Source organism: Nomascus leucogenys, chromosome 9 (genome assembly GCF_006542625.1).
Source record: "Nomascus leucogenys isolate Asia chromosome 9, Asia_NLE_v1, whole genome shotgun sequence".
NCBI classification, from domain to species: Eukaryota; Metazoa; Chordata; class Mammalia; order Primates; family Hylobatidae; genus Nomascus; species Nomascus leucogenys.
In genome coordinates this window covers 30,089,263-30,115,088 of record NC_044389.1, presented here as the reverse complement: position 1 = coordinate 30,115,088, position 25,826 = coordinate 30,089,263, and the positions used below count along the sequence as shown (strand labels likewise).

The window sequence follows — 25,826 nt, the reverse complement described above, 5'->3', positions numbered from 1 at the left end:
AGAGGCAGAATTATGCCCTAATACCCAGGCTGGTCTTGACTCCTGGTCTCAAGCAATCCTCCTGCCTCAGACTCCCAAAATGTTGGGAATACAGGTGTGAGGTACTGTGCCTGGCCTCTAATTTCACGTCTAGAAAAATCTGAGAGTTTTATCTAGCATAAACAGCTCAAAAAACCTCAGTTATCACTACTACTAAAAGAGATACTAATGGAACTTTTATCTAGTATAGATGTTATGTTCTCTTTTTTCTCTGAGGAACTGAGTTGTCCAGGTTTTTCTCATTGATTTTTCATAGTCAGATAGGTCCCCTACCTATGAAGTAATCAAAGGATTAGATGATACTAACATTAATCATAGTCGATGAGGAAAGCACTTCCTTGCTAAGAGAATACTTACTTCATGGAGTAAAGGAAGCAGCTTTTTAAATAAACTGAGTGGAAATATGTGATCATTCTTGAGGAAAGAATTTGCTTAAGGGGTGAAATGATCTTTTGGTTTGAGATGACCAAAACATTGGTAGTTTTATTTTTTTAATGGCAAGTGTGATTTTTAGAACTATTAGTAGGAAAAAATGGGCCTAGGGATTTAGAGGGTTATAGCATGAGTATTGTACCTTGATTGTGTTGGAAAAGATGTGTTCTCCTTTCCCGTCACAAAATTGAGTCCTAAATCATATCCTTAGTGAACAAAATGTAGTGAACAGATTGAAAGTGCAGGATACTTAAAGTCTTAACAGTCTTTTAATTAAGATTGTTGAGAATAAAACAAAATTTAGAATTTATTGAAATAAAAATAATAATGTTTAGTTTTTAACCGTCTTCATTGATAAAATCCTACAGATGGGAGGTACCATGAAAATATGATGTTAAAATTTTGTGTTGTCATATAATGATATGCCTACTACGTATATGTTGCCCATTGCATACTTAAAGCTATTGACTTGACTGGGCATGGTGGTTCATGCCTGTAATCCCAGCACTTTGGGAGGCTCAGTTGGGTGGATCACCTGAGGGCAGCAGTTCAAGACCAGCCTGGCCAACATGGCAAAACCCCGTCTCTACTAAAAATACAAAAATTAGCCAGGCATGGTGGAACACACCTGTAGTCCCAGCTACTTGGGAGGATGAGGCAGGAGAATTGCCTGAACCCAGGAGGCAGAGGTTGCAGTGAGCTGAGATCGTGCCACTGCACTCCAGCCTGGGAGACAGAGCGAGACTTCATTTCAAAAAAAAAAAAAAAAAAAAAAAACCATTGACTTGTTAATAAATTATTTATTTCTGGATCTTGAGTTTCATTTGCTACGTTAGCAAGAGATTCATGAAGGCGAGTAGCAGAGAATCTATCATCCTCATAGTGCTTTCCCCTCAACACTTGGCTTTAGTGTGATTACTTGAAACCGTCCATGCTGTTTCCAGGATTAGAACTCTGAAGTGTTGCACCTTTATTTTTGTGTTAGAAACAATTCACTGTCTGAGTAAACCAAGAACTTTATGATTTAGTATAGTCCTTTAAAACAGGGGCCCCCAACCCCTGGGCCATGACTGGTATTGGCATAGCAGGAGGTGAGCAGCAGGCAAGCAAGCAAAACTTAATCTATATTTACAGTTGCTCCCCATCACTCACATTACTGTCTGAGCCCCACCTTTTGTCAGATCAGCAGTGGGATTAGATTCTTACAGGAGCATGAATCCTATTGTGAACTGTGCATACAAGGGATCTGGGTTGCATGTTCCTTGTGAGAATCTAATGCCTTATGATCTGTCACTGTCTCCCATCATCCCAGATGGGACTGTAAGGTCAGGGCTCCCACTGATTCTACATTATGGTGAGTTGTATATTCCTTCCCTCCCTCCCTCTTTCCCTCTCTCCCTTCCTCCCTTCCTCCCTAGAGTTTCTCTGTTGTTGCCCAGGCTGGAATACAATGGCACGATCCCAGCTTAATGCAACCTCCACCTCCCAGGTTCAAGTGATTCTCCTGCCTCAGCCTCCCAAGTAGCTGGGATTACAGGCATGTGCCACCACACCTGGCTAATTTTTGTATTTTTAGTAGAGACAGGGTTTCACCATGTTGGCCAGGCTGGTCTGGAACTCCTGCCCTCAGGTGATCCACCCACCTCGACCTCCCAAAGTTCTGGGATTACAGATGTGAGCCACTGCGCCTGGCCAATTATTTCATTATATATTACAATGTAATAATAATAAAGTATGCAATAAATGGACTGTGTTTGAATCATCCTGAAACCATCCTCCCACTTACCCGTCCATGGAAAAATTATCTTCCACAAAACAGTCCCAGTTGCCAAAAAGGTTGGGGACTGATGCTTTAAAATATACTTTTAACAGGAATCGTTTTATAGAATGTATTAGATTTGATATATGTCTTATATATTTGGTCATGTCTCAGTAACTTGAGCAACAAATAGATTACCTCCAAAGATATGGTATCTCCTAGTAACTATAAAAACTACCTAATCTTAATTTATTAAGTGTAGAAAATCAGGAAAAGAGGAATATTCATTATTTGATTGCTTTGAGAAACTAAAATGGAGATAAACTAACTTTATCATTTTCCAGATTTTTTTTTGGGAGACAGGGTCTCACTTTGTAGCACAGGCCTGAGTGCAGAGTTGTGATCATAGCTCATAGCTCTCTGTGACCTTGACCTCGTGTCAAATGATCCTCCAGCCTCAGCCTCCTGAATAGCTGGAACCACAGGCATGTGCCACAGTGGCGAGCTAATTTTTAAATTTTTTTTGTAGAGACTAGGTCTCACTTCGTTGCCCAGGTTGGTCTCGAACTCCTGGCCTCAAGCAGTCCTCCCGCCACAGCCTCCTAAAGTGCTAGGATTACACGCGTGACCCATTGTGTCCTGCCTTTTCCAGATTTTCATATAAGAGGGGAGAAATAGGAAAAGGATACGTACATTTTCATTTTATGGGCCTTCTAACCACTAAAAAAAATAGGACTTGCTTTTTACTAAGATGATAGAGTAATTAAAATCAATCTTGTTAATAAGCTTTAGACTTAGGTGCCTCAGGATCCTGAGTTGTGGTGTTTTTAACCTCTAGTTAATTAAACTCTCTGGACCTTAATTCTCTCTTTTGTAAAATGGGTGTAATAATAATGCTGGCCTTAGAATTGTCACGTGAATTAACAAGTTAATATTTGCGCGGACCTTAATGTCTAGCATGTAGTAAGTGCTATGTAGTATTTGATAAAGAAATCCACTTGCATAGTATATACACTGCTATTTAAGAGCTAAAGAAAAGAGGCGTTAGGTAAATGCTGGGCTGTATTTTAAATATATTTGGTGATAAAAAATTATCTCAGGATAAAATGTCTTTTCATTTATGTCTATTCATTAAGTTCAGAATTTAAGGTAAACAGGCAAAAATGGGAAGAATCATCTTTTTAATTTTTCTTCTTGCCCCAGAAGATAAAGAAGGGTAACATTTACTTTTACAGATGGAGAGAGCTCATAACCTCATTCTAGTCAGATTGCTGAAGGTCAAATCTTGTTCGTGCCTCTTATCATCTGTGTGACCTTGGATGAGTTAATTAACCTTTCTATGCCTCAGTTTTGTTGATTATAAGATATGGACCATCATAGTATCTGTTTCATAGGGTAGTTGTTAGGATTAAATGAGCTAATAAATAGAAAATTCTGAGAAAGTATGTAACAAATGCTCAATAAATATTAAATGTTACTACTGATAGTATTGGAAGTTTTATTTAAAAAAAATTTTACTATGTATGAAATTAGCAATCCATGAAGCTAATCCTTTGAAACAATCATTTTTTCACAGGGAACTTAAGCCTAGAGAACTGGAGTAATTTTATTTAAGTTTACAAAGCATATTTATAGTAGAGCCAAGACCAAAAAACTAAGTTTTTAAACTTATAGTTAAAATTTTGTACGTTCTGTCAGGTACTTTTCTTTTTTTCCTCCACATGATATACATTTTTTTAAAAACTGGAATCAGTAGTTTATCTCTTTTACTGTGCTTTAAAATATGCTTAGATCTTTTCCATTCTTAAATACCATACTTTTCATTGGCCATTCTATTTACTGCACTATCCTTCCATCAACTACCAAACTTCTTAAAAGAGCAATTTATGGCCAGGCATGGTGGCTTATGCCTGTAATCCCAGCACTTTGGAAGGCCAAGGTGGGCAGATTGGTTGAGCCACAACCAACCTGGGCAACCAACCAGCCTGGGCAACATGGCGAAACTCTGTCTCTACAACAAATAACAAAAATTAGCTGGGCCTGATGGCTTGCACTTCTGGTCCCAGCTACTGGGGAGGGTTGAGGTGGAAGGATCACCTGAGCCCTAGAGGCAGAGGTTGCAGTGAACTGAGATCACACCACTGCACTCCAGCCTGGGTGATAGAGTGAGACCCTGTCTCAAAAAAAAAAGAAAAAAATTTCTAACCATTATTTTCATTTTTGCACTCTTTTTTTTGTTTTCTTGTCTCTTTTTTCTTTTCTTTCTTTTTTTTCTTTTTTTTTTTTTTGCCAACTGAACAAGGCTAGAGCACTCACTTACCCCTTAATCCTTTACAAGTAGAATTTTATCTCCACACTCCACTGAAAGAAACCATAGGTTGTCATTTTTTTTCTGATTATCAAAGTTACCCTTTTTTCTTTCTTATTCTTCTTCTCAGTCCTTCTTCAGCACTTGGTGGTGTCTATCCTTTCTTTCCTGAAACCTGACTCGCTTGGCTTCTGTTGTTATTGCATACTGATTCTTCCCCTCTTATTTTTGCTAGTTCCTAATTTTCCCCCTATTTCATCTCCTAAGACTTGTTTCATGAGAATGATTCTCAACTGTATTTTTAAGCTGCAGATCTACATATCCAATTACTTGCTAACTATCTTTACCCGAATAACTTGTTATACCTCAAACTTAACATATACCTAAAAAACAAACGTATTCTGTTCATCCAAAGAGGATTCTTATTTGCAAGCAGCCTCTCTTCTTAGCTTTACAACAAGAGGCCATAAAATTTGGAAACATAGACAAATACACATTACAGTTTATTGCTACTACACTATAATATGTGGTATGTTCGGTGAATTGTCCCTCGTTAGCAATGTATAAGTTAATGTGATGTTTAAAATTGCAGTGATTGTAGAACATCAAATAGTATTTCCATCAATTCCTGTATATGTATGTGAGATGTATTGCTTCAAAGTATTTGTTTGACTTTTACTGCGTAAAACTGTATACATTCCTCTGGGGAAGTAATCAAGAAGGTTCAGTCTACTTAGTGCGCATGTGTGCGTGCACACAGACACACACACACACAGACACACACACACACACACACTCTTCTAGATTTATGACCACCCTAAGTTCCAATTTATTTGTATCATTCTTCTAACACATCTAGGTTAAAGAATGTCTTAGGGTCTCCCTCACTCCCTGGATCTAGTCTTTGGCCAAGTCTTTATATTTCTTGCATGCATTTTATTTTTCTTTTCATTCTGCTGCCTTTTTGTAGCTAATCCGTGTTCTCAGGACTCACCTCTTAGATTATTTCAGTAACCTTCTAACCAGTTTTCTTGCCTCTGCTTTCTTCTGTTTTAGTTTATCTTAGAGTGCACTTCTGAGTATATCACTGCCTAAGTTAGAAACCTTCAGTGGTTCACCTTACCCATAACCTGAGGTTTAAATTATATCTTGATTTTTTTTAAACAACCCTTTGCAGCCCTTTACATTTTCCTAAAACTGGATTGTAAGGTGCTTCAAGGCTTGATTGTACCTCTGTACTTTGTATTCTAGGGGTCCTCTATCTCTTTCAGTACTACATATATAGAAGTGTTCAAGCAGTATTCTTAAATTGACATTAGCATGTTAGCTAAACAAATCATTATAAGTAGATTGGAAATATTGTTTGATTTAAATGGAAAAGGAAAATATCTTTTCTAGCTCTGATGCTTTTCTGGGAATATTATGTACATAATAAAAGAAAAAGAATTGCTACCACTTCTCAGAAAGCTAGAACATTTGTAAGCACAGTTGCCGTTCTCTTTTTCTCCTCTGCAAATGAAGAACTAGCTGCATTTTATGTAATTCTTATTTCCTCAGGTCAAGACAAAACTTACGCCAAATTCTTCAGAAAACACAGTGACTAAAACTCGGGAAGGTACTTCATTGAAGTCTCATAATCAAGAAATCACTGTTTTCTCGAGTTCTCATCTTCCCCAACCCAGCAGGCATCAAGAAATCTGGTCTATCCTAGAGAATGTTTGGACTACAATATATGAGAACAGGTACTAAATTTGGGGGAATTTTTTTAAAATTATTTTTTAAATTGACATTATAATTGTACATATTTACAGGGTACAATTTGATGTACAATTTGACGTTTCAATAGATATATGTGATATATAATCAAATCAGGCTAGTGAGCATGATGAATACCTCATGCATTTTAAGTGTTAAGTGAAAAAAAAAAGCTTTTTTCATTTAACATATTCTCCAGGTTTATCCATGTTGTCACAAATGACAGAATAGCATTCTTTTTTATGGATGAAAAGTATTCCATTGTGTATATATACCCCATTTCCTTTATGCATTCATCCATTATTGGACACTTAGGTTGATTTCATATCTTGGCTATTGTAATGCATTTATCATGTATTTTTTCATGAGGTATTCATCAGCTCATGCATTTATCATGATCTTCTTTGTGATAAGAACATTTAGGCCGGGCATGGTGGCTCACACCCATAATCCCAGCACTTTGGGAGGCAGAGGTGAGTGGATCACTTGAGGTCAGTAGTTTGAAACCAGCCTGGCCAACATGGTGAAACCCCATCTCTACTGAAAAAAAAAAAAAAGTACAAAAATAAGCCAGGCATGGTGGCATGTGCCTGTCGTCCCAGCTGCTCAGGAGGCTGAGGCAGGAGAATTGCTTGAATCTGGAAGGTGGAGGTTGCAGTGAACTGATTGTGCCACTGCACTCCAGCCTGGGTGACAAAGCAAGACTCCAGCGCAAAAAAAAAAAAAAAAAAAAAAAAAAAAAAAAAAAAGCCTCTCTTCTAGCTATTTTGTAATGTGCAATACTTTACTTTGAGCCATAGTCACCCTACTATGCAATAGAACACCAGAACTTATTCCACCTATCTAATTGTAACTTTGTACATGTTGACCAACCTCTCCTCATTCTCCCCTCTCCGTTCTCTAGTGACCACTGTTCTACTCTACCTCTATGAGATAAACTGTTGTAAATAGTGCTACAGCAGACACAGGAGTGCAGGCATCTCTTTGACATACTCATTTCATTTCCTTTGGGTGTATACCCAGTAATGGGATTGCTGGATCATATGGTAGTTCAGTTTTTAATTTTTTGAGGAACCTCTGTACTATTTTACATAATGGCACCACTAATTTACAAATCCCACTAACAGTGTATAAAGTGTTCCCTTTTCTGCACATCGTTGCCAACACTTGTTTGTTTGTTGGTTTTTTGAGGCAGGGTCTCGCTCTGTCACCCAGGTGGTAGTGCAGTGGTGCGATCACGGCTCACTGCAGTGACCTCCTGGGCTCAAACGATCCTCTCACCTCATTTTTTTGATTTTTTTATTTCTTACAGAGATGATATCTCACTATGTTGCCCAGGTTGGTCTCAAACTCCTGCAAACTCCTGGGCTTAAGCATTCCTCTTGCCTTGGTTTCCCAAAGGATTACAGGTGTGAGCCACCGCACCTGGCCAACACTTTTCTTCTTTTTGATAATAGCCACTCTAACTGGAGTGAGGTGGTATCTCAAATGTGGTTTTGATTTGCATTTCCCTAATGATTAGTGATGTCAAGCATTTTTTATATACCTGGTGGCCATTCAAATGTCTTCCTTTGAAAAATTTATATTAAGGTCTTTTGCCCATTTTTTAAACTTTAAGTTCAGGGGTACATGTGCAAGTTTATTTTATTGGTAAACTTGTGTCATGGGAGTTTGTTGTACAGATTATTTCATCACCCAGGCATTAGACCTAGTACCCATTAATTGTTTTTCCTGATCCTCTCCCTCCTCCCACCTTCCACCCTCCAATAGGCCCCAGTGTTCATTGTTCCCCTCCATGTGTCCATGTGTTCTCATCATTTAGCTCTCACTTATAAGTGAGCACATGCGGTATTTGGTTTTTTGTTCCTGCATTAGTTTGCTAAGGATAATGCCCTGTATACACCATGGAGTATTAAGCAGCCATAAGAAAGAATGAGATCATGTCCTTTGCAGGAACATGGATGGAGCTGGAGGCCATTTATCCTTTTGCACATTTTTAATTGGGTTATCTTGTTTTCTTGCTGTTAAATTAAGTTTCTTATATATTCTGGATGTTAATCCCTTGTGAGATGTATAGTTTGCATATATTTTCTCCCATTCTCTTGGTTGTCTTTTCACTCTGTTGTTTCCTTCACCGTGTAAAAGCTTTTTCCCAATGTGTGTTCTTGGTATCCGTGTCCAAAATCAGACGGCTTTGGGTATGTTAATTTATTTCTAGGCTCTCTATTCTGTTGCGTTGGTTTATGTGTCTGTCTTATGCCAGCCAGTACCATGCCGTTTTGGTTACTATAGCTTTGTGGTATATTTTGTTGTTTGTTTTTTTCTCGGTTAATTTTTGGTTGTTTGTGGTATATTTTGAAATCAGGTAGTGTGATGCCTCCAGGTTTGTTCTTTTTGCTCGGGGATTGCTTTGGCTATTCAAATTTGGCATGTGAAATTTATAATTTTTTTTTGTTTCTATGAGGAATGACACTGGAATTTTGATAGGGATTGCATTAAGTCTGTAGATCACTTTGGAAAGTATGACCATTTTGATGATATTAATTCTTCCAATACGTGAACATGAGACATCTTTCCATTTATTGTATCCCCTTCTATTTCTTTTATCCATGTTTTAGAGTTTTCAGCGTAAGATCTTTCACCTCTTTGATTAGGTTTACTTTTTTGGTAGCTATTATAAATTGAATTGTTCTCTTGTTTTCTTTTTCAGATAGTTCACTATTAGCATATAGAAATGCTATTGACTTTTGTATGTTGATTAGTATCCTGCAACTTTATTGAATTCATTTATTATCTCTAAGAGATTTTTGGTGGAGTCTTAAGGGTTTTCCATATATATGATCATGTTGTCTGTGAACAGGGATAATTTGACTTCCTTCTTTCCAATTTGGATGCCCTTCCTTTCATTTTCTTGCCTAATTGCTGTAAGACTTCCAGTACAATATTGAATACAAGTGGTAAAAGTGGGTGTTCTTGTTCCTTCAGTATGATGTTAGCTATGGGTTTGTCATATATGGCCTTTAATGCATTGAGGTACGCTCCTTCTGTATCTAATTTTTTGGGAGTTTTTAATCATGAAGGGATGTTGAATTTTGTCAAATGGTTTTTCTGCATCTATTGAAATGATCCTATCATTTTTCCCTTTGATTCTATTAATGCGGTTTATCACATTTATTGATTTGTGTATTTTGAACCATTCCAGCATCCCTGAGATGGATCCCACTTGATCATAGTGAACTTTTTAATGTGTGGTTGGATTCAGTTTGCTAGTATCTTGTTGAGAATTTTCGTACCTATGTTTATTGAGGATATTGGTCTGTAGTTTTATTTTCTTACTGTGTCCTTGTCTAGTTTTGAAATTGGTAATGTCGGCCTCGTATAATGAGTTTGCAAGTATTCCTGCTTCTTTAATTTTCTAGAATAGTTTGAGGAAAATTGGTATTAATTTTTCTTTAAATATTTGTTAGAATTCAGCAATGAAGCCATCAGGTTCCAGAATTTTCACAGATGGAAAATTTTATTACTGATTCAATTTCTTCACTTGTTATGGATTTGTTCAGATTTTCTATTTCTTCATAATTGAATCCTGGTAGATTGTATGTGTCCAGGAATTTATCTGTTTCTTCTATGTTATCAAACGTGTTATCGTAGTTATTCATTAATGGCCATTCATAATAGTTTCTTATGATTCTTTGTATTTCTGTGGTAATGTCTCCTTTTTCATCTCTGATTTGCGTATTTGCTCCTTTTTTTTTTATCTAGCTAAAGTTTTGTCATTTTTTTTTTTTTTTAGCACTTTCATTACAACATTTTGGTCAACAGTGGAATATGTATGACAGTAGTCCCATAAGATTATAATACTATATCTTTTACTGTACCTTTCCTGTGCTTACATATGTTTAGATACCCAAATATTTAACATTGTGTTCCAACTGCCTGCAGTATTCAGTACAGTAATATCCTGTACAGATTTGTAGCTAAGGAGCAATAGGCTATACCATACAGCCTAGATGTCTAGTAAGTCATACCATCTAGGCTTTATGTAAATGCACTCTAAGATGTTTGCACAACAATGCAATTGCCCAGCAGTGCATTTCTCAGAATGTATTCTTATTGTCTTAAGTGACGCATGACTGTATTACTGTTTTTCATTGTAAGATTTTGTTAAAAGAAGATAAATACTTTTGTTTAAAAGGAAGAAATACTTCTATTACTTTAGTGTTCATAAACATAAACTATCTACTGGCTTTATAACCTGTCATGCTAAAGAAATAACAATAAATGGCATGAGGACTAACAATATTTATAAATGTATATTTTCGTATAAAGCAAAGGTTTTTTTTTTTGTTTGTTTCAGTCTTAACACAGTTTTAAGGTTTTGGCTAATCAGACATTCTGGTTAGCAGAAAGTTACCATAGATCCCTGACAGGGATTACCACTTTCAAAATAAAATAGATTAAAACTATATCTAAGATATTTTAGCTGTCCTTTCTTAGAGTTCACCTATAATGTACATGCATTTGTGTTGGATGCTAGGGAGTTTTGCGTAGTTTGCGGATAATAGACTGTGTGTGATAGCATTTCAGCAAGACAAAAATGCTTATATTGCCTTATTAATACACATTTATTTAGGCCTACTTTACTGTTTCTCAAGTCTGGTTATGTACCAGACACATTATAGAAGTTTTTCAACATAATCGCTCATGGGCCTTTCATGTAAAGATGCTTATTTGGAAGTCTGGTAGGACCTATGCACAAATAGTCATATAAAACTACCAGAGCGAGGCTGGGCACGGTGGCTCATGCCTGTAATACCACCACTTTGGGAGACTGAAGTGGGAGGATCACTTGAGGCCAAATGTTTGAGACTAGCCTGGGCAACACAACAAGACCCTCTCTTTAAAAATCAGTTGCAACACGTATGTTTACTGCGGCACTATTCACAATAGCAAAGAATTGGAACCAACCCAAATGTCCAACAACGATAGACTGGATTAAGAAAATGTGGCACATATACACCATGGAATACTATGCAGCCATAAAAAATGATGAGTTCATGTCCTTTGTAGGGACATGGATGAAATTGGAAAACATCATTCTCAGTAAACTATCGCAAGGACAAAAAACCAAACACTGCATGTTCTCACTCATAGGTGGGAATTGAACAATGAGAACTCATGGACACAGGAAGGGGAACATCACACTCTGGGGACTGTTGTGGGGTTGGGGGAGGAGGGAGGGACAGCATTAGGAGATATACCTAATGCTAAATGACGAGTTAATGGGTGCAGGAAATCAACGTGGCACATGGATACATATGTAACAAACCTGCACATTGTGCACATGTACCCTAAAACCTAAAGTATAATAATAAAAATAAAAATTAAAAAAAAAATCAGTTGCAAGTTTGTAGCTCATCAGGTCGGGTTTTTGGTATCTTTTCTACTTACAAGGAATTTAGTTAAGTGTTAGATACTACTCCTGATTCAAATTAAAACAAACAAAAACAAACAAACAAAAACTTCCCTGCTGTTTCTCATTTAAGCTTCTGAGACTTTTTTTTTTTTTTGCTGTCCATAAGTTTATTGTCTTTATCTGAAAAATCCTTATAGAAAATTGTTTGGTTTAGCTCTCGGCAGCCCACTCCTGAGCTCTGAGAAAGCTTGCCTTCTTTTGAGCTACCCGATCTTTCTTCTGAGCAATGGACATTTTGGGACAGTTCCACCTCTTCTTTTTAAGTTCTTTCTTGGGTGTCTTTTCATAGACTGGATTCTCTTGTATAGCAGCATGAGTTTTCTTATACATCTCCTCCATCATGTCTGGAGTTACACTGTTCTTTATGTATTGAGAGAACTGTTTCTTGTAAGCATCGTTATCTTCTTCTATTAAGTAGCGCATGTAATCTGCAACATTCTGGCCCATGATGTGCTTCCAGTGTACTTCTGCATTAAATTCCTTGCTTTCAGAATCATAACCAGAGAATCGTTTGGTACTATGAGGGATAGACAAGCCTCCATCCACAGCTCCCTTCAGGGTGCTAAAAACTTTATTGCCAGTGGTAATTCTGGCAAGACCTGCATCCAAATAGCAGGTAAAGGCACCTGGCTGACCATCAATGCTTTCCACATTGTATTCGTCGCCAGTCTCTTCCACTTGGCTTTCATAGATCTTGTCAATGCCAAACCTATTGAGAAGCCTGCGGGCCAGCAGCAGGCCAGTACAATATGCTGCAGCATAATTTTTCAGGCCAACCTTCACACCATTATTTTGGCAGTTTGTGTACCTATGCTGTGCAGACTATCATATTCCCCTCTATATGAGCAGAAGCAGTCTGACAAATGATATCTCTGTTTGTTACATGAATTATCATCCTGTATTTGGGTGTGTTGTATTTATTTTTATCCTATATCACCAAGCGTTTCCAAGTATAGTAATCATTTTTACCCTCTCGTCGTCTTCTGCATTTCACTTGGTATCTCTTAAAGTAGGCCTTATTCTTAACAACTTTAACAAACCCCATCCTGCAGAACAGAGACCTGCGTCTGTGGCTTGACAGATGCAGGCCCAGCAGCTCTAGCGGGGGAAAAAGGCGAGACATTTTTAAAAATGTGTATCCTGAGGCCAGGCATGATGGCTCATGTCTATAATCCCAGCACTTTGGGAGGCAGAGGTAGGAGGATCGCTTCAGCCGAGGAGTTTGAGACCATCCTGGGCAACATGGTGAGACTTTGTCTCTACAAAAAAAATTAAAAATTAGCTGGTCATAGTGGCATGCACCTGTGGTCCCAGCTACTCAGGAGGCTGAGGTGGGACAATCACTTGAGCCCAGGAGGTAGAAGCTGCAGTGAGCTGTAATTATGCCATTGCACTCCATCCTGGGTGACAGAGTGAGACCCTATCTCAAAAAGAAAGGGTATCAAAAAAGTTTGGGAACCTGTGGTAAACATCTTTAAACAGTATGTCACATTAAAAAAAAATACATATATATACTCAGTATGTTTTTCTTCAACCTTAAGATACATTTTCTACTAGATGCAGTGGTTCACGCCCATAATCCGAGCACTTTGGGAGGCTGAGGCAAGAGGATTGTTTGAGCTCAGGAGTTTGAGACCAGCCTGGGCAACGTAGTGAGACCTCATCTTTACTAGAAATCAAAAAAGTTAGCCTTGCGTGATAGCCCTCGCCTGTAGTGCCAGCTACTTGGGAGGCTGAGGTGAGAGAATTGCTTGAGATCAGGAGATCAAGGCTGCAGTGAGCTGTGATCGCACCACGGTACTCCAGCCTGGGCAACTGAGCAAGACCCTGTCTCAAAAAAAAGATACATTTTCAAGTGAAGGACGTCTAAATTTTAGCCATGGATCCAATAGTTAATACATTGCACAGTGTCTGTAAAAGTCTAGAATCAAGGGAAAATGGTGTATTTATTGTATTTTTTTCATACTTTCAGGCACTTGGTAGTTTGTCATTTGATCATGACGCCTTAAGAGGAAAGAAGAAATGGAGGAATAGTAGTAACACGGTTTTAGGGAGGAGTGGTAATTACAGTGTTAGAGAGTGTTCAAGAAAACTTTCAGTTAAAAAAATGACATTTGTACTGTCTTGAAGGAGGTGAGGATGGGAGCATATAGTTATTTACAGGAAAAGTGTTTCAGATAGAAGAACAGAAATTACAAAGAGCTTGAAAGAGCATGTCTAATACTTTGGGTGAACTGGCTCCGGCCAGTGTGGCTGGAGCAAGGGGGCAGAGTACGAGGAGATGAAATGGGGAGGGACAGTGTGCTAACTGTGTAGGGCCTATAAGCCATTGTAAGAATTTAGGGCTTTTACTCTTAGCAAAAGCTACAGCACAATTTTAAGCAAAGAAATGACAAGATCAGGCCTGCATTTTAAAAAAGATTGCTCTGCCTTGTTGAGAGCAGGCTGTGAAGTGATGAGGGTGAGGCAGGAAGAGGGCGAGATACCAGTTAGGTGCCTACTGTGATAATCCAGGTGGAAAATAATGATGATTTGGGTCAGGGCAGTTGTGGGAGAGATGATAAGAATTGGTCAAATGCTGGATATATTTTAAAGGTAAAAACAACAAGATTTGCCGATACATCTCAAGAGATAGCAAAAATAGTAGTACCCACAGCAAAAGATGATTGTACCTGGCAATCCTATGACTGGTATGGTTATTTTCATCCTCATCTCACGCTCATTTCTCCCACATTTTGTCATTTAGGATAAACCCTGGAGGAAGAGCTTTTAGTGCCCTCATCCTTTTACCTAAATTGTATAAATCTATATAGAAATTATAATGGAAGTTTTTGGAATAATGGTGTCTAGTATACAGTACTTTGATTTACTGATGGCTTTCCTGGAAGATGTTGTTTCCTGTTTTCTCTCTTGGTCTCCTGCCTCCCCAGCCACTCTCTCACAACCACACCTCCACACAGACAATTTGCTTGTATATCCAGAAAAAGATGAAGAACCAGGTATGTTAGTAATGCTTATCTCTGGTTGGTAGACTGTGGGTATTACATACTCTCTTTTTACATTCTCTTTTTAGGCTTTAAATGTAGAAAAATTTTTTTAAATGTAAATATTTTTAAATAAAATAAATTTGGTTTTATCTAAAAAATAGCAAATGCACACACGCAAATACCCGGAATAGGCAAATCCATAGAGACAGAAAGCAAAGTGGTGGTTGCAGGGGTTTGGCGGGGCAGGAGGAGAATCCTGGGGAGTAACCACTCAATGGATTCAGTTTCCTTTTTGGGTAATGAAATGTTCTTTAACTAGGTAGTGGTGATGGTTACACAGCATTGTGAATGTACTAAATGCCACTGAATTATATGCTTCAGAATGTTCAAAGTGGTAAATTTTATGTTAAGTGTGTTTTACGACAGTTATAAAAGGAATACTTTGAAAAGTATAAAGTAGGGGAGGAAATTCCTTTGAGTGCTGCTGCCTGAAGTCTACCGTGGTCAACATTGTGAATTTATTAAGCATACTCATTCTTGTTTTTTAGGAATATTATTAGTTTCCTACAGCTGCTATAGCAAAGTATCACAAACTGGCTGGCCCAAAACAACAGAAATGTATTCGCTCACAGACCTGGAGTCCAAACATTTGAAATCCAAGTGTCTGCAGGCTTGGTTCTTCTGGAGTTTCTGAGGGAGGATCTGTTTCATGTCTTTCTCTTTTCTTCTGGTGGTTGCCAGCAGTCCTTGCCTTGTAGATATATCACTCCCATCTCTGCCTTTTTCTTCACATAGAGTAGGGCCCATTCTAATCCAGCATGACCTCATTTTAACTCACCCTAATTACATCTCAAAGACGCTGTTTCAAATAAGGTAGCATTCTGAGGTTCTGGGCGAATATATGAATTATGGGGGGACACTATTCAAACCAAGCACAACATGTTTTGGATTTTTATATGGTTGTTCTTATGTTATGAAGTAAATTTTCTCTACTTTTATTTTTCTATTTCATAGGTGGCATAAGCATCATTTTAATAGTTTGGTGTTTTGTGTGTATGTGTGTGTGTGTGTTTTCTTTTGAGACAGGGTCTCACTTTGTTGCCCAGGCTGGAATGCAGTGGCTCGATGACAGCTCACTGAAGCCTCGGCCTCCTGGGTTCAAGCAATCCTCTCACCTTAGCCTCCCAAGTAGCTGGGACTACAGGCAGTGCCACCACGCCTCGCTAATTTTAAAATTTTTTTCTAGAGACAAGGTCGAACGATGTTGCCTAGGCAGGTCTCAAACTACTGGCCTCAAGTGATCCTCCCTCCTCGGCCTTTCAAAGTGTTGAGATTACATGGGTGAGCCATCATGCCCAGCCTAGTTTGGTATTTTATCAAGTGGCCAACTTACTGATTACTTAACACTGCTTATATTGTTATACATTTAAGGTGTTACTAATTGTTGCCTGATTGTGAATAACTATTATTAATTTATGATAAATTTCTACAAGTGAAATTACTAGGATAAACTTCTAGTTTTAACAGGAATAATCTGATCTCTAATTTTTTCTTCATCCTTCTCATCCTGAGTACTGACCTGAATGCAGATTGATAGCATTACTTCTCCTCTATCTCTTGTTGTCTCTTAGAATGAAACAATATTCACACAACTTTCATAGTATTACTTTAGATTAGACCTGTATAGTGTCTGAACTAGATCCTTTACATGAATATTATCCCAGACTTTCGTATTTTACTATCTTTTATTTCTAATTTAAATAGATCAGCATTCTGAGAGATTAATGATAATAAATACTACTTTATACATTTGCAACAGAAATACTTGAATTACATTAAATATGTATGTATACCTATGAGTATCTTTTTTTTTCTCTATTTTAGCACGGATGTATTTCAAAGATTGGGCTCAAATTCAGCTCTGACTACTTCAAATATAGCATCATTTGAAGAAGCATTTATGTATCTTCAAAAGTTAATGGCAGCTGTGAGGGGTATTCTTGAAGGAATTCAAAGGTAAACACTATATTAATTTTAAAGTGTTATTTACTTATTACTTTTCTCTTTCTCCTAGGCTTACCAACTTTTTCAGAGTTGCTAGGAGTCACATAGCAAATTTTATAAACTAATGGCTTTTAGATTCAACTCTTTCCCTCTCTTGCAAATAATCCCTATTTCTAGTTGAGATCACAAGAATGTTTCCACCTTTTCCCTTTCTAGAAAAAATATACCAGCTTGTAAACTTCATGAACATTTTCATGATTGTGTAACAATAACTCCTAGAATAGTGCCTGTCATATAATGGGCACTCCATAATTACTTATGGAATAAATATATGTTAAGGTAATTATAATTGCTCTTGAAAACAAATATGTTAATATTTTTAGCATGTTTTTTTCTTCCAATATAGTTTTACAGAACTACAAACTGAAATAAGTTTGAAAAGCAACGTAGTTGCTGGGCATGGTGGCTCACGCCTGTAATCCCAGCACTTTGGGAGGCTGAGGTGGGTGGATCAGTTGAGGTCAGGAGTTCGAGACCAGCCTCGCCAAAATGGTGAAACCCTGTCTTTACTAAAAATACAAAAAATTAGCTGGGCATTGTGGCAGGCACCTGTAATCCCAGCTACTCAGGAGGCTGAGGCAGGAGAATCGCTTGAACCTGGGAGGCAGAGGTTTCAGTGAGCCGAGATCACATCATTACACTCCAGGCTGGGCAACAAGAGTGAAAAACTCCATCTCAAAAAAAAAAAAAAAGGCAACATAGTCTTATGATGCTTTGAAATTTATGTATATGTGATTATTTAAAATATTTGTGATGCATATGGAAAATATAGTGCCAGAAAGCTATAGAATAGACCGTGGCACTTTATGGCATGAAATCAAGTGCTTTCTTTTGTGGCACTAAAGGAGGATACTTCTAACCTTTGCAGTTTTATTGTTATGTACCAAGATGGTTTGACCTGAATTAGAGTTACAGGTTGATAACACAAAAATACTGTTCTTTGTAAATTAAAACAAAAACAAAACTGAGTTGATTTTGCTATGTTCAAGTTTGAAAAACTTGAATTTTCAAAAATTTTTTTTCATTTCTCTTTAATGGTTTTTGGAAACTATTGTTAATATACAAGGCATTTTTGCCTTGTTAGTCTAGAAGGCATTTTTGCCTCTTTTTGGATCAAAGTTGGCCTAAATAATTCTTAGAATATAAAGTTATCTAAAATTTCTGCCACCCTTAAGTTATTAATGAATTTAAAGTATGGCAGATCCTAACACAAGTTAAATGTTACCTCTAAATGCAAATAGTCCCTTTATAATTTAAAGCCTTATTAAAATAAGAGTGGCTCCATAAGGGTGAACTATTCAGTTCTGATTTTAGCTATGTAAAAACTTCTGTTCACTCTAGATTGCATAAAAGCCATACTTGACAGTATATTTTCTACAGAAAGTAAGGATAGAAATCTGTATTTAATAACTCAGCAGATGTTCATTGAGCACCTGCTATACTTGGTATCGTACTAGGCACTGGGGACCAAAGAGAAATAAGATATGACCTCTGAATCCAAACAGCTGTAGAAATAATTCAATCATATTAAAACAGATCTTGCAATCAAAAGGTATGAGTATTTTAATAGGGATCTATATATGCAGTGGTGGGAGGAAGGGTTGGCAAAAGATGAGGCTGGATCAAGGTTGGAGAGTGTCTCAGGCCACGCAAAGCAGTTTCCATTTTATCTGATAGGCCAGTATTTCAGACGTTCAGAGCTGTTAATTATGTGCCACAAGTGTTTCTGGTTCAAAAAACTGGAAATATTGCATACTATACCACCTTCTGGGGAAATCACTTGTATTATTAGTATATTAATGGCTTTATAAACCTCTGCTGTAAGGAAATCTTTTTAATTTTAGGAACTTTAAAACATATTGATGCCTGGATCCTCCACCCTAGAGATTCATATGTAATTAGTCTGGGGTGTGCCTGGCAATCAAGATTTAAAAAATTTCCCCAGGTAATTCATATGTGTCAGCAAGGTTGAGAACCTCTAACCAATATGCTTATCTAGTGGTTCTCGAAGTGTAATCACAAGACCAGCATCATCACCACATCTAACTTGTTAAAAGTGCAGATTTTCAGGCCCTCTCAGGTTTATTCAATCAGAAACTCTGGGCATGAGGCCTATAGGTCTGTGTCCTCTAGGTGATTCTGTTCATGCTAAAGGCTGAGCATCACTGGCCCAAGTGATTCTCAGCTCTAGTGGCAGACTGTAATCACCTGGGAGTTTAAAAAAATAGCAATGATCTTTTCAAAAAACCAGCTTCTGGATTCATTGAGTTTCCGAAGGGCTTTTCGTGTCTCTTCAGTTCTGCTCTGATCTTAGTTATTTCTTGTCTTCTGCCAGCTTTTGAATTTGTTTGCTCTTGCTTCTCTACTTCTTTTAATTGTGATGTTAGGGTGTCAATTTTAGATCTTTCCTGCTTTCTCTTGTGGGCATTTAGTGCTATAAATTTCCCTCTACACACTGCTTTAAATGTGTCCCAGAGATTCTGGTATGTTGTATCTTTGTTCTCATTGGTTTCAAAAAGAACATCTTTATTTCTGCCTTCATTTCATTATTTACCCAGTAGTCATTCAGGAGCAGGTTGTTCAGTTTCCATGTAGTTGAGCGGTTTTGAGTGAGTTTCTTAATCCTGAGTTCTAATTTGATTGCACTGTGGTCTGAGAGACTGTTATGATTTACATTCTTTTGCATTTGCTGAAGAGTGTTTTACTTCAAATTATGTGGTCAGTTTTATTTATTTATTTATTTTTTGAGACGGAGTCTTGCTCTGTCGCCCAGGCTGGAGTGCAGTGGCGCAATCTCAGCTCACTGCAAGCTCTGCCTCCTGGGTTCATGCCATTCTCCTGCCTCAGCCTCCCAAGTAGGGGGGACTACAGGCGCCCGCCACCATGCCCAGCTAATTTTTTTGTTTTTTTAGTAGAGATCGGGTTTCACCATGTTAGCCAGGATGGTCTCGATCTCCTGACCTCGTGTTCCACCCGCCTCAGCCTCCCAAAGTGCTGGGATTACAGGCATGAGCCACTGTGCCCGGCCTAATTTTAAAATAAGGGCAGTGTGGTGCTGAGAAGAATGTATATTCTGTTGATTTGGGATGGAGAGTTCTGTAGATGTCTATTAGGTCTGCTTGGTCCAGAGCTGAGTTCAAGTCGTGGGTATCGGTGTTAATTTTCTGTTTCATTGATCTGTCTAATATTGACAGTGGGGTGTTGAAGTCTACCACTATTATTGTCTCTTTGTAGGTCTCTAAGAACTTGCTTTATGAATCTGGGTACTCCTGTATTGGGTGCATATGTATTTAGGATAGTTAACTCTTCTTATTGCATTAATTCCTTTACCATTATGTAATGCCTTTCTTTGTCTCTTTTGATCTTTGTTTGTTTAAAGTCTGTTTTATCAGAGACTAGGATTGCAACCCCTGCTTTTTTTTTTTTTTTTTTTTGCTATCTATTTGCTTCATAAATATTCCTCCATCCCTTTATTTTGAGCCTGTGTGTGTGTTTGCACATGAGATGGGTCTCCTGAATACAGCGCACCAATGGGTCTTGATTCTTTATCCAGTTAGCCAGTCTGTCTTCTAATTGGGGCATTTAGTCTATTTACATTTAAGGTTAATATTGTTATGTGTGAGTTTGATCCTGCCATTATGATGTTAGCTGGTTTTCTTTGCCTATTAGTTGATGCAGTTTCTTCATAGCGTCGATGGTCTTTACGTACAATTTGGTATGTTTTTGCAGTGGCTGGTACCGGTTGTTCCTTTCCATATTTAGTGCTTCCTTCAGGAGCTCTTGTATGGCAGGCCACTAGCTAGACTAATAAAGAAGAAAAGAGAGAAGAATCAAATAGATGCAATAAAAAATGATAAAGGGGATATCACCACCCATCCCACAGAAATACAGACTACCATCAAAGTCTACTTATAAACACCTCTATGCCCTCTCTCACTACTCCAATTCAACATAGTATTGGAAGTTCTGGCCAGGGCAGTCAGGCAAAGAAAGAAATAAAGGGTATTCAAATAGGAAGAGAAGAGGTCAAATTGTCTCCGTTTGCAGATGACATGATTGTATATTTAGAAAACCCCATCATCTCAGCCCAAAATCTCCTTAAGCTGATAAGCAACTTCAGCAAAGTCTCAGGATACAAAATCAATGTGCAAAAATCACAAGCATTCCTTTACAACAATAACAGAGAGCCAAATCAAGAGTGAACTCCCATTCACAATTGCTACGAAGACAATAAAATACCTAGGAATACAACTTTTACAAGGGATTTGAAGGACCTCTTCAAGGAGAACTACAAACCACTGCTCAAAGAAATAAGAGAGGACACAAACAAATAGAAAAACATTCTATGCTCATGGATAGGAAGAATCAATATCATCAAAATGGCTATACTGCCCAAAGTAATGTATAGATTCAGTGCTATCCTGATCAAGCTACCATTGACTTTCTTCATAGAATTGGAAAAAACTACTTTAAATTTCATATGGAACCAAAAAAGAGCCCATGTAGCCAAGACAATCCTAAGCGAAAAAAAAAAAAAAAAAATCCTAAGCAATCCTAACTAAGCTGGAGGCATCACGCTACCTGACTTCAAACCATACTAGAAGGCTATAGTAACCAAAACAGCATAGTACTGGTACCAAAACAGAGATATAGACCAACGGAACAGAACAGAGGCCTCAGAAATAACGCCACACATCTACAACCATTTGATCTTTGACAAACCTGACAAAAATAAGCAATGGGGAAAGGATTCCCTATTTAATAAATGGTGTTGGGAAAACTGGCTAGCCACATGCAGAAAGCTGAAACTGGATTCCTTCCTTACACCTTACACAAAAATTAAGATGGATTAAAGACTTAAACGTAAGACCTAAAACCATAAAAACTTTAGAAGAAAACCTAGGCAATACCATTCAGGACATAGGCATGGGCAAAGACTTCATGATTAAAACACCAAAAGCAATGGCAACAAAAGTCAAAATAGACATGGGATCTGATTAAACTAAAGAGCTTCTGCACAGCAAAAGAAACTATCATCAGAGTGAACAGGCAACCTACAGAATGGGAGAAAATTTTTGCAATCTATCCATCTGACAAAGGGCTAATATCCAGAATATACAAAGAACTTAAATAGATTTACAAGAAAAAAACAACCCCATCAAAAAGTGGGTGAAGGATATGAACAGACACTTCTTAAAAGAAGACATTTATGCAGCCAACAAGCGTGAAAAAAAGCACATCATCACTGGTCATTATAGAAATGCAAATCAAAAGCACAGTGAGATACTATCTCACGCCTGTTAGAATGGCTATCACAAAAGTCAGGAAACAACAGATGCTGGAGAGGATGTGGAGAAATAGGAACACTTTTTCACTGTTGGTGGCAATTAGTTCAACCATTGTAGAAGACAGTATGATGATTCCTCAAGGATCTAGATCTAGAAATACCATTTGACCCAGCAATCCCATTCCTGGGTATGTATCCAAAGGATTATAAGTCATTCCACTATAAAGACACATGCACACGTATGTTTGTTGCAGCAGTGTTCACAATAGCAAAGACTTGAAACCAACACAAATGCCTATCAATGATAGACTGGATAAAGAAAATATGGCACATATACACCGTGGAATACTATACAGCCATAAAAAGGATGAGTTCATGTCCTTTGCAGGGAGATGGATGACTCTGGAAACCATCATTCTCAGCAAACTAACACAAGAACAGAAAGCCAAACACCGCATGTTCTCACTCATAAGTGGGAATTGAGCAATGAGAATACATGGACACAGGGAGGGGAACATCACACACTGGGGCCTGTCAGGGGGTGGGGTCTAGGGGAGGGATAGCATTAGGAGAAATACCTAATGTAGATGACAGGTTAATGGGTGCAGCAAACCACCATGGCACGTGTATACCTATGTAACAAACCTGCCCATTCTGCACATGTACCCCAGAACTTAAAGTATAATAAAATAATGATAATAATAATAATAATAAAAATACAGTGGTCGGGACCTACCTTAATCCTATTAAATCTGAGTCTGAGAATGGAACCTGGTCAGACATTTCTGCAGACTCCCCAAGTGATGTGGGTGGAACCAGGGTTAAGAAGGTTTAGCATGTATTGCTTACATAAGCAGTATCTAAAAGAAATAATTACTTGAATTTTAAGGCTAATACAATTTGTTACTCTTTCATCTTAAGGACACCTAGCACTAGGGATAAGAAAAGATTGGTAGCTCTGCTACCTTTTAGCATGTGACCTGGGGTGATTTTTTTTTTTTTTTTAGACAGAGTATTACTGTGTTTCCCAGGCTGGAGTGCAGTGGAGCGATCACAGCTCACTGTAGCATTGAATTCCTGAACTCAGGCAATCTTCCCGCCTCAGTCTCCTGAGTAGCTGGGACTACAGGTACATGCCACCATGGTCAGCTAATTTTTGTATTTTTTGTAGAGATGGGGTTTGCCATGTTGCTCAGGATGGTCTTGAACTCCTGGGCTCAAGTGATCCTCCCATCTTGGCCTCCCAAAATTTTGGGATTACAGGCGTGAGCCACCTTGCCTAGCTTGGGGTAAATTTTTAAAGCTATCTTGAGCTTCAGTGTTCATAAAACAGCCATAATAATACCTTCCCAGAGCATTTCATGGGGTTACTATTGTGCTTTGAGAGCAAGGTGTTGGTATTACTAACCAAATCAGCAATTCTTAACTTGTTTGTTGGGGAATTTGTTACAAATATAAAGTTTAAGGTTTTACCCCAGACTAACTTAAATAAAAATATCTGTAGGTATTTGTGTAGAGCAAGGAAGTTGTATTTTTAAGCTTTCCAGGGGATTTGTATGCAGGTGGTGAGAGATCACTTTTAATAAAACTAATGCAATTTTTTGTAATGTTACATTAGAGAATGCTTTTCTCTTGAGCTACCAGTAGGGGGCATTGTGACTAAACTGGTTTGCTTAACTCACCATTCACTTAACAGGAAACTACAAAATTGTGAAGTTTTTTTTTTTTTTAAGCCCTGCAGATAATAGGCATTTAAATTAAAATTTAATAAAAGGTAATTATTTTTTCAAGTGTACATGTAGTGCTTAAAATCTTTCAAGAAACAAAATCATGTTAAATCAAAAGAAGCTCAGTTTAACAATTTTTTTGCTAAATATTGATTTAAAATTTAAAATATTGATTTAAATTTTAAATTTAAAATTAAACATTGAAATTGCATGCAATTTGTAGTGACTGCAAATTAGCATTTTTGATGCTTGCTAAAATGACCTAGTTTCATTTGGTTTTGAGATACATGCTCAGTGATTATATGTTAGCTCTATTCCCTTTTATCTTAGTAGATCATATGTAGTGTTATATTGGGGCTCAATAATCAGGTGATCTTTAGCTTGGCCTTTCAGTTAAAGAAGTGAATGAAAACATATTTGATAGACTAACAGCTTTGGGTTCTAGTTCTAGATTTATCCCCTTGTAGCTGACTTTGGGCATGTCATTTATGCTCTAAGTCACAGTTTCTTTCCTTGTTAAATGAGAATCCTGGTACCTTCTTTAGAAGAGTGTGTGAAATGATGTATGTGAAAATACTTTCTATGTTTACATGCGCTAATCTTGCTTTTTCCTTAAAGTTGATATGTTAAGTTTGAAATGTTTAAAATGTGTATTTCAGTTTTAAGAAAGCTCTAAACATGATTGTGGTTAAGATTGAAAACATTAGTGGAGCAGTTGTTGGTATGGTTATACATTTGGCAGCAAAATACCTAATTTTGCAAAGTTCGAAAAAGGGTGAGGATCTTGCAAATTCCTATATTTTCTGAACACTTTCTTTTTAGATAGGAGAAGAACTTTAATTAGCTTATTTGCTATTCATTTAGAAATTGCTTCTCTCCTCATCTTTTCTTTTATATGTATACAGGATTAATTTGAGCACTTTTGTTAATACTTATCTAATCACTAGATAGCCAAGGACAATGTTGATAATTTTTTTTTTCAGATAGACAAAAGTGTTTTAAGATTTATTTTTGGTCAGTACTACATAGTCTTAATTTATACTTTTGTAAACTTATATCTAGATTGATCAAGTAACTCTTAAGACCACAGAAGCCTTTTGCTTAGTATATAAAGATGATAAAGTTTCACTTGGAACAAAAATTAATTGGAGAGTTGAATTGCAAATTTCTAAAAATGGGGAAAGTTCTACTTTCTGTATTGATCAAAAAGCATTGTCTACATGTATTTTTGCTTAAACTGTCATCTTTGCAGAGTTAACTAAACAGGTCATGTAATCCAACTCTGAGGCACACTGTAAATGCATGCAGCTTCAACTTGAAAGCTAATATTCAAAGCAACAATACAAGTGTTTTAGATATGTTTCTGTGTCTGTGAAATAGATAATGAGCTAGCTGCCTGATTTAGAAGCTGAGAAGAAAGAGGGTGAAGGTGAGAAACTTTAACTTGCTTAGGTTTTATGTTTGTATTTCACCTTTATAAAATAAGGTTGAAATTATGTTTTAAAAAACAAAAAAGGTAGTATTTTAAATCCAAAAATATACTAGATCATGCCCAAATATGTTTGGTTTAACATGTAAAACTTTGCATATGTGAGTTTCATGAACTGAAGTAGCTTTATTTGAAATGTTTGAGATAATGAGTGTTTTCTTGGTTTATTATTTTGACTCATATGTGGGGTGGGAAAGAGTCAGAGGGAATTTCAATTCCTTATAAATAGGTGCATTTTGAGGACATGCTTTTATATTAAAAGATATCTCAAGTGTATATAGCTTAGTTTTTTTTCTAGCTGTCATTTTGTTTGGTTGTATTTAAATTTAGCAATAAATGACTGCTAACTGTTGTGTTTGGACATGATCATATGCTGCATGGGCATTTGTACTTGATCATAGAACAGGATTTTGGAAAATAAAACCTCAGTTTCAATTTAGGAAAGGAAGATGATTAATTTTTGTTGAGTTGTTTAATCTTCTAAGTTTTAATAACCTCTGTCA

General features: G+C 37.2%; 1 protein-coding gene and 1 pseudogene across 1 annotated transcript in view; one reads left to right on the top strand and one right to left on the bottom strand.

The window, feature by feature from the left end:
* Window positions 1–25,826, top strand: part of SWT1 (SWT1 RNA endoribonuclease homolog) — a 137,233-nt gene that overhangs the window by 58,249 nt on the left and 53,158 nt on the right. The window contains exons 15-16 of the mRNA XM_030818745.1: window positions 6,096–6,280; window positions 16,641–16,772. Coding sequence (XP_030674605.1) covers window positions 6,096–6,280; window positions 16,641–16,772 — 317 coding nt within the window. The remainder of the gene's footprint in view (window positions 1–6,095; window positions 6,281–16,640; window positions 16,773–25,826) is intronic.
* LOC105738783 lies at window positions 11,920–12,829 on the bottom strand (annotated as a pseudogene).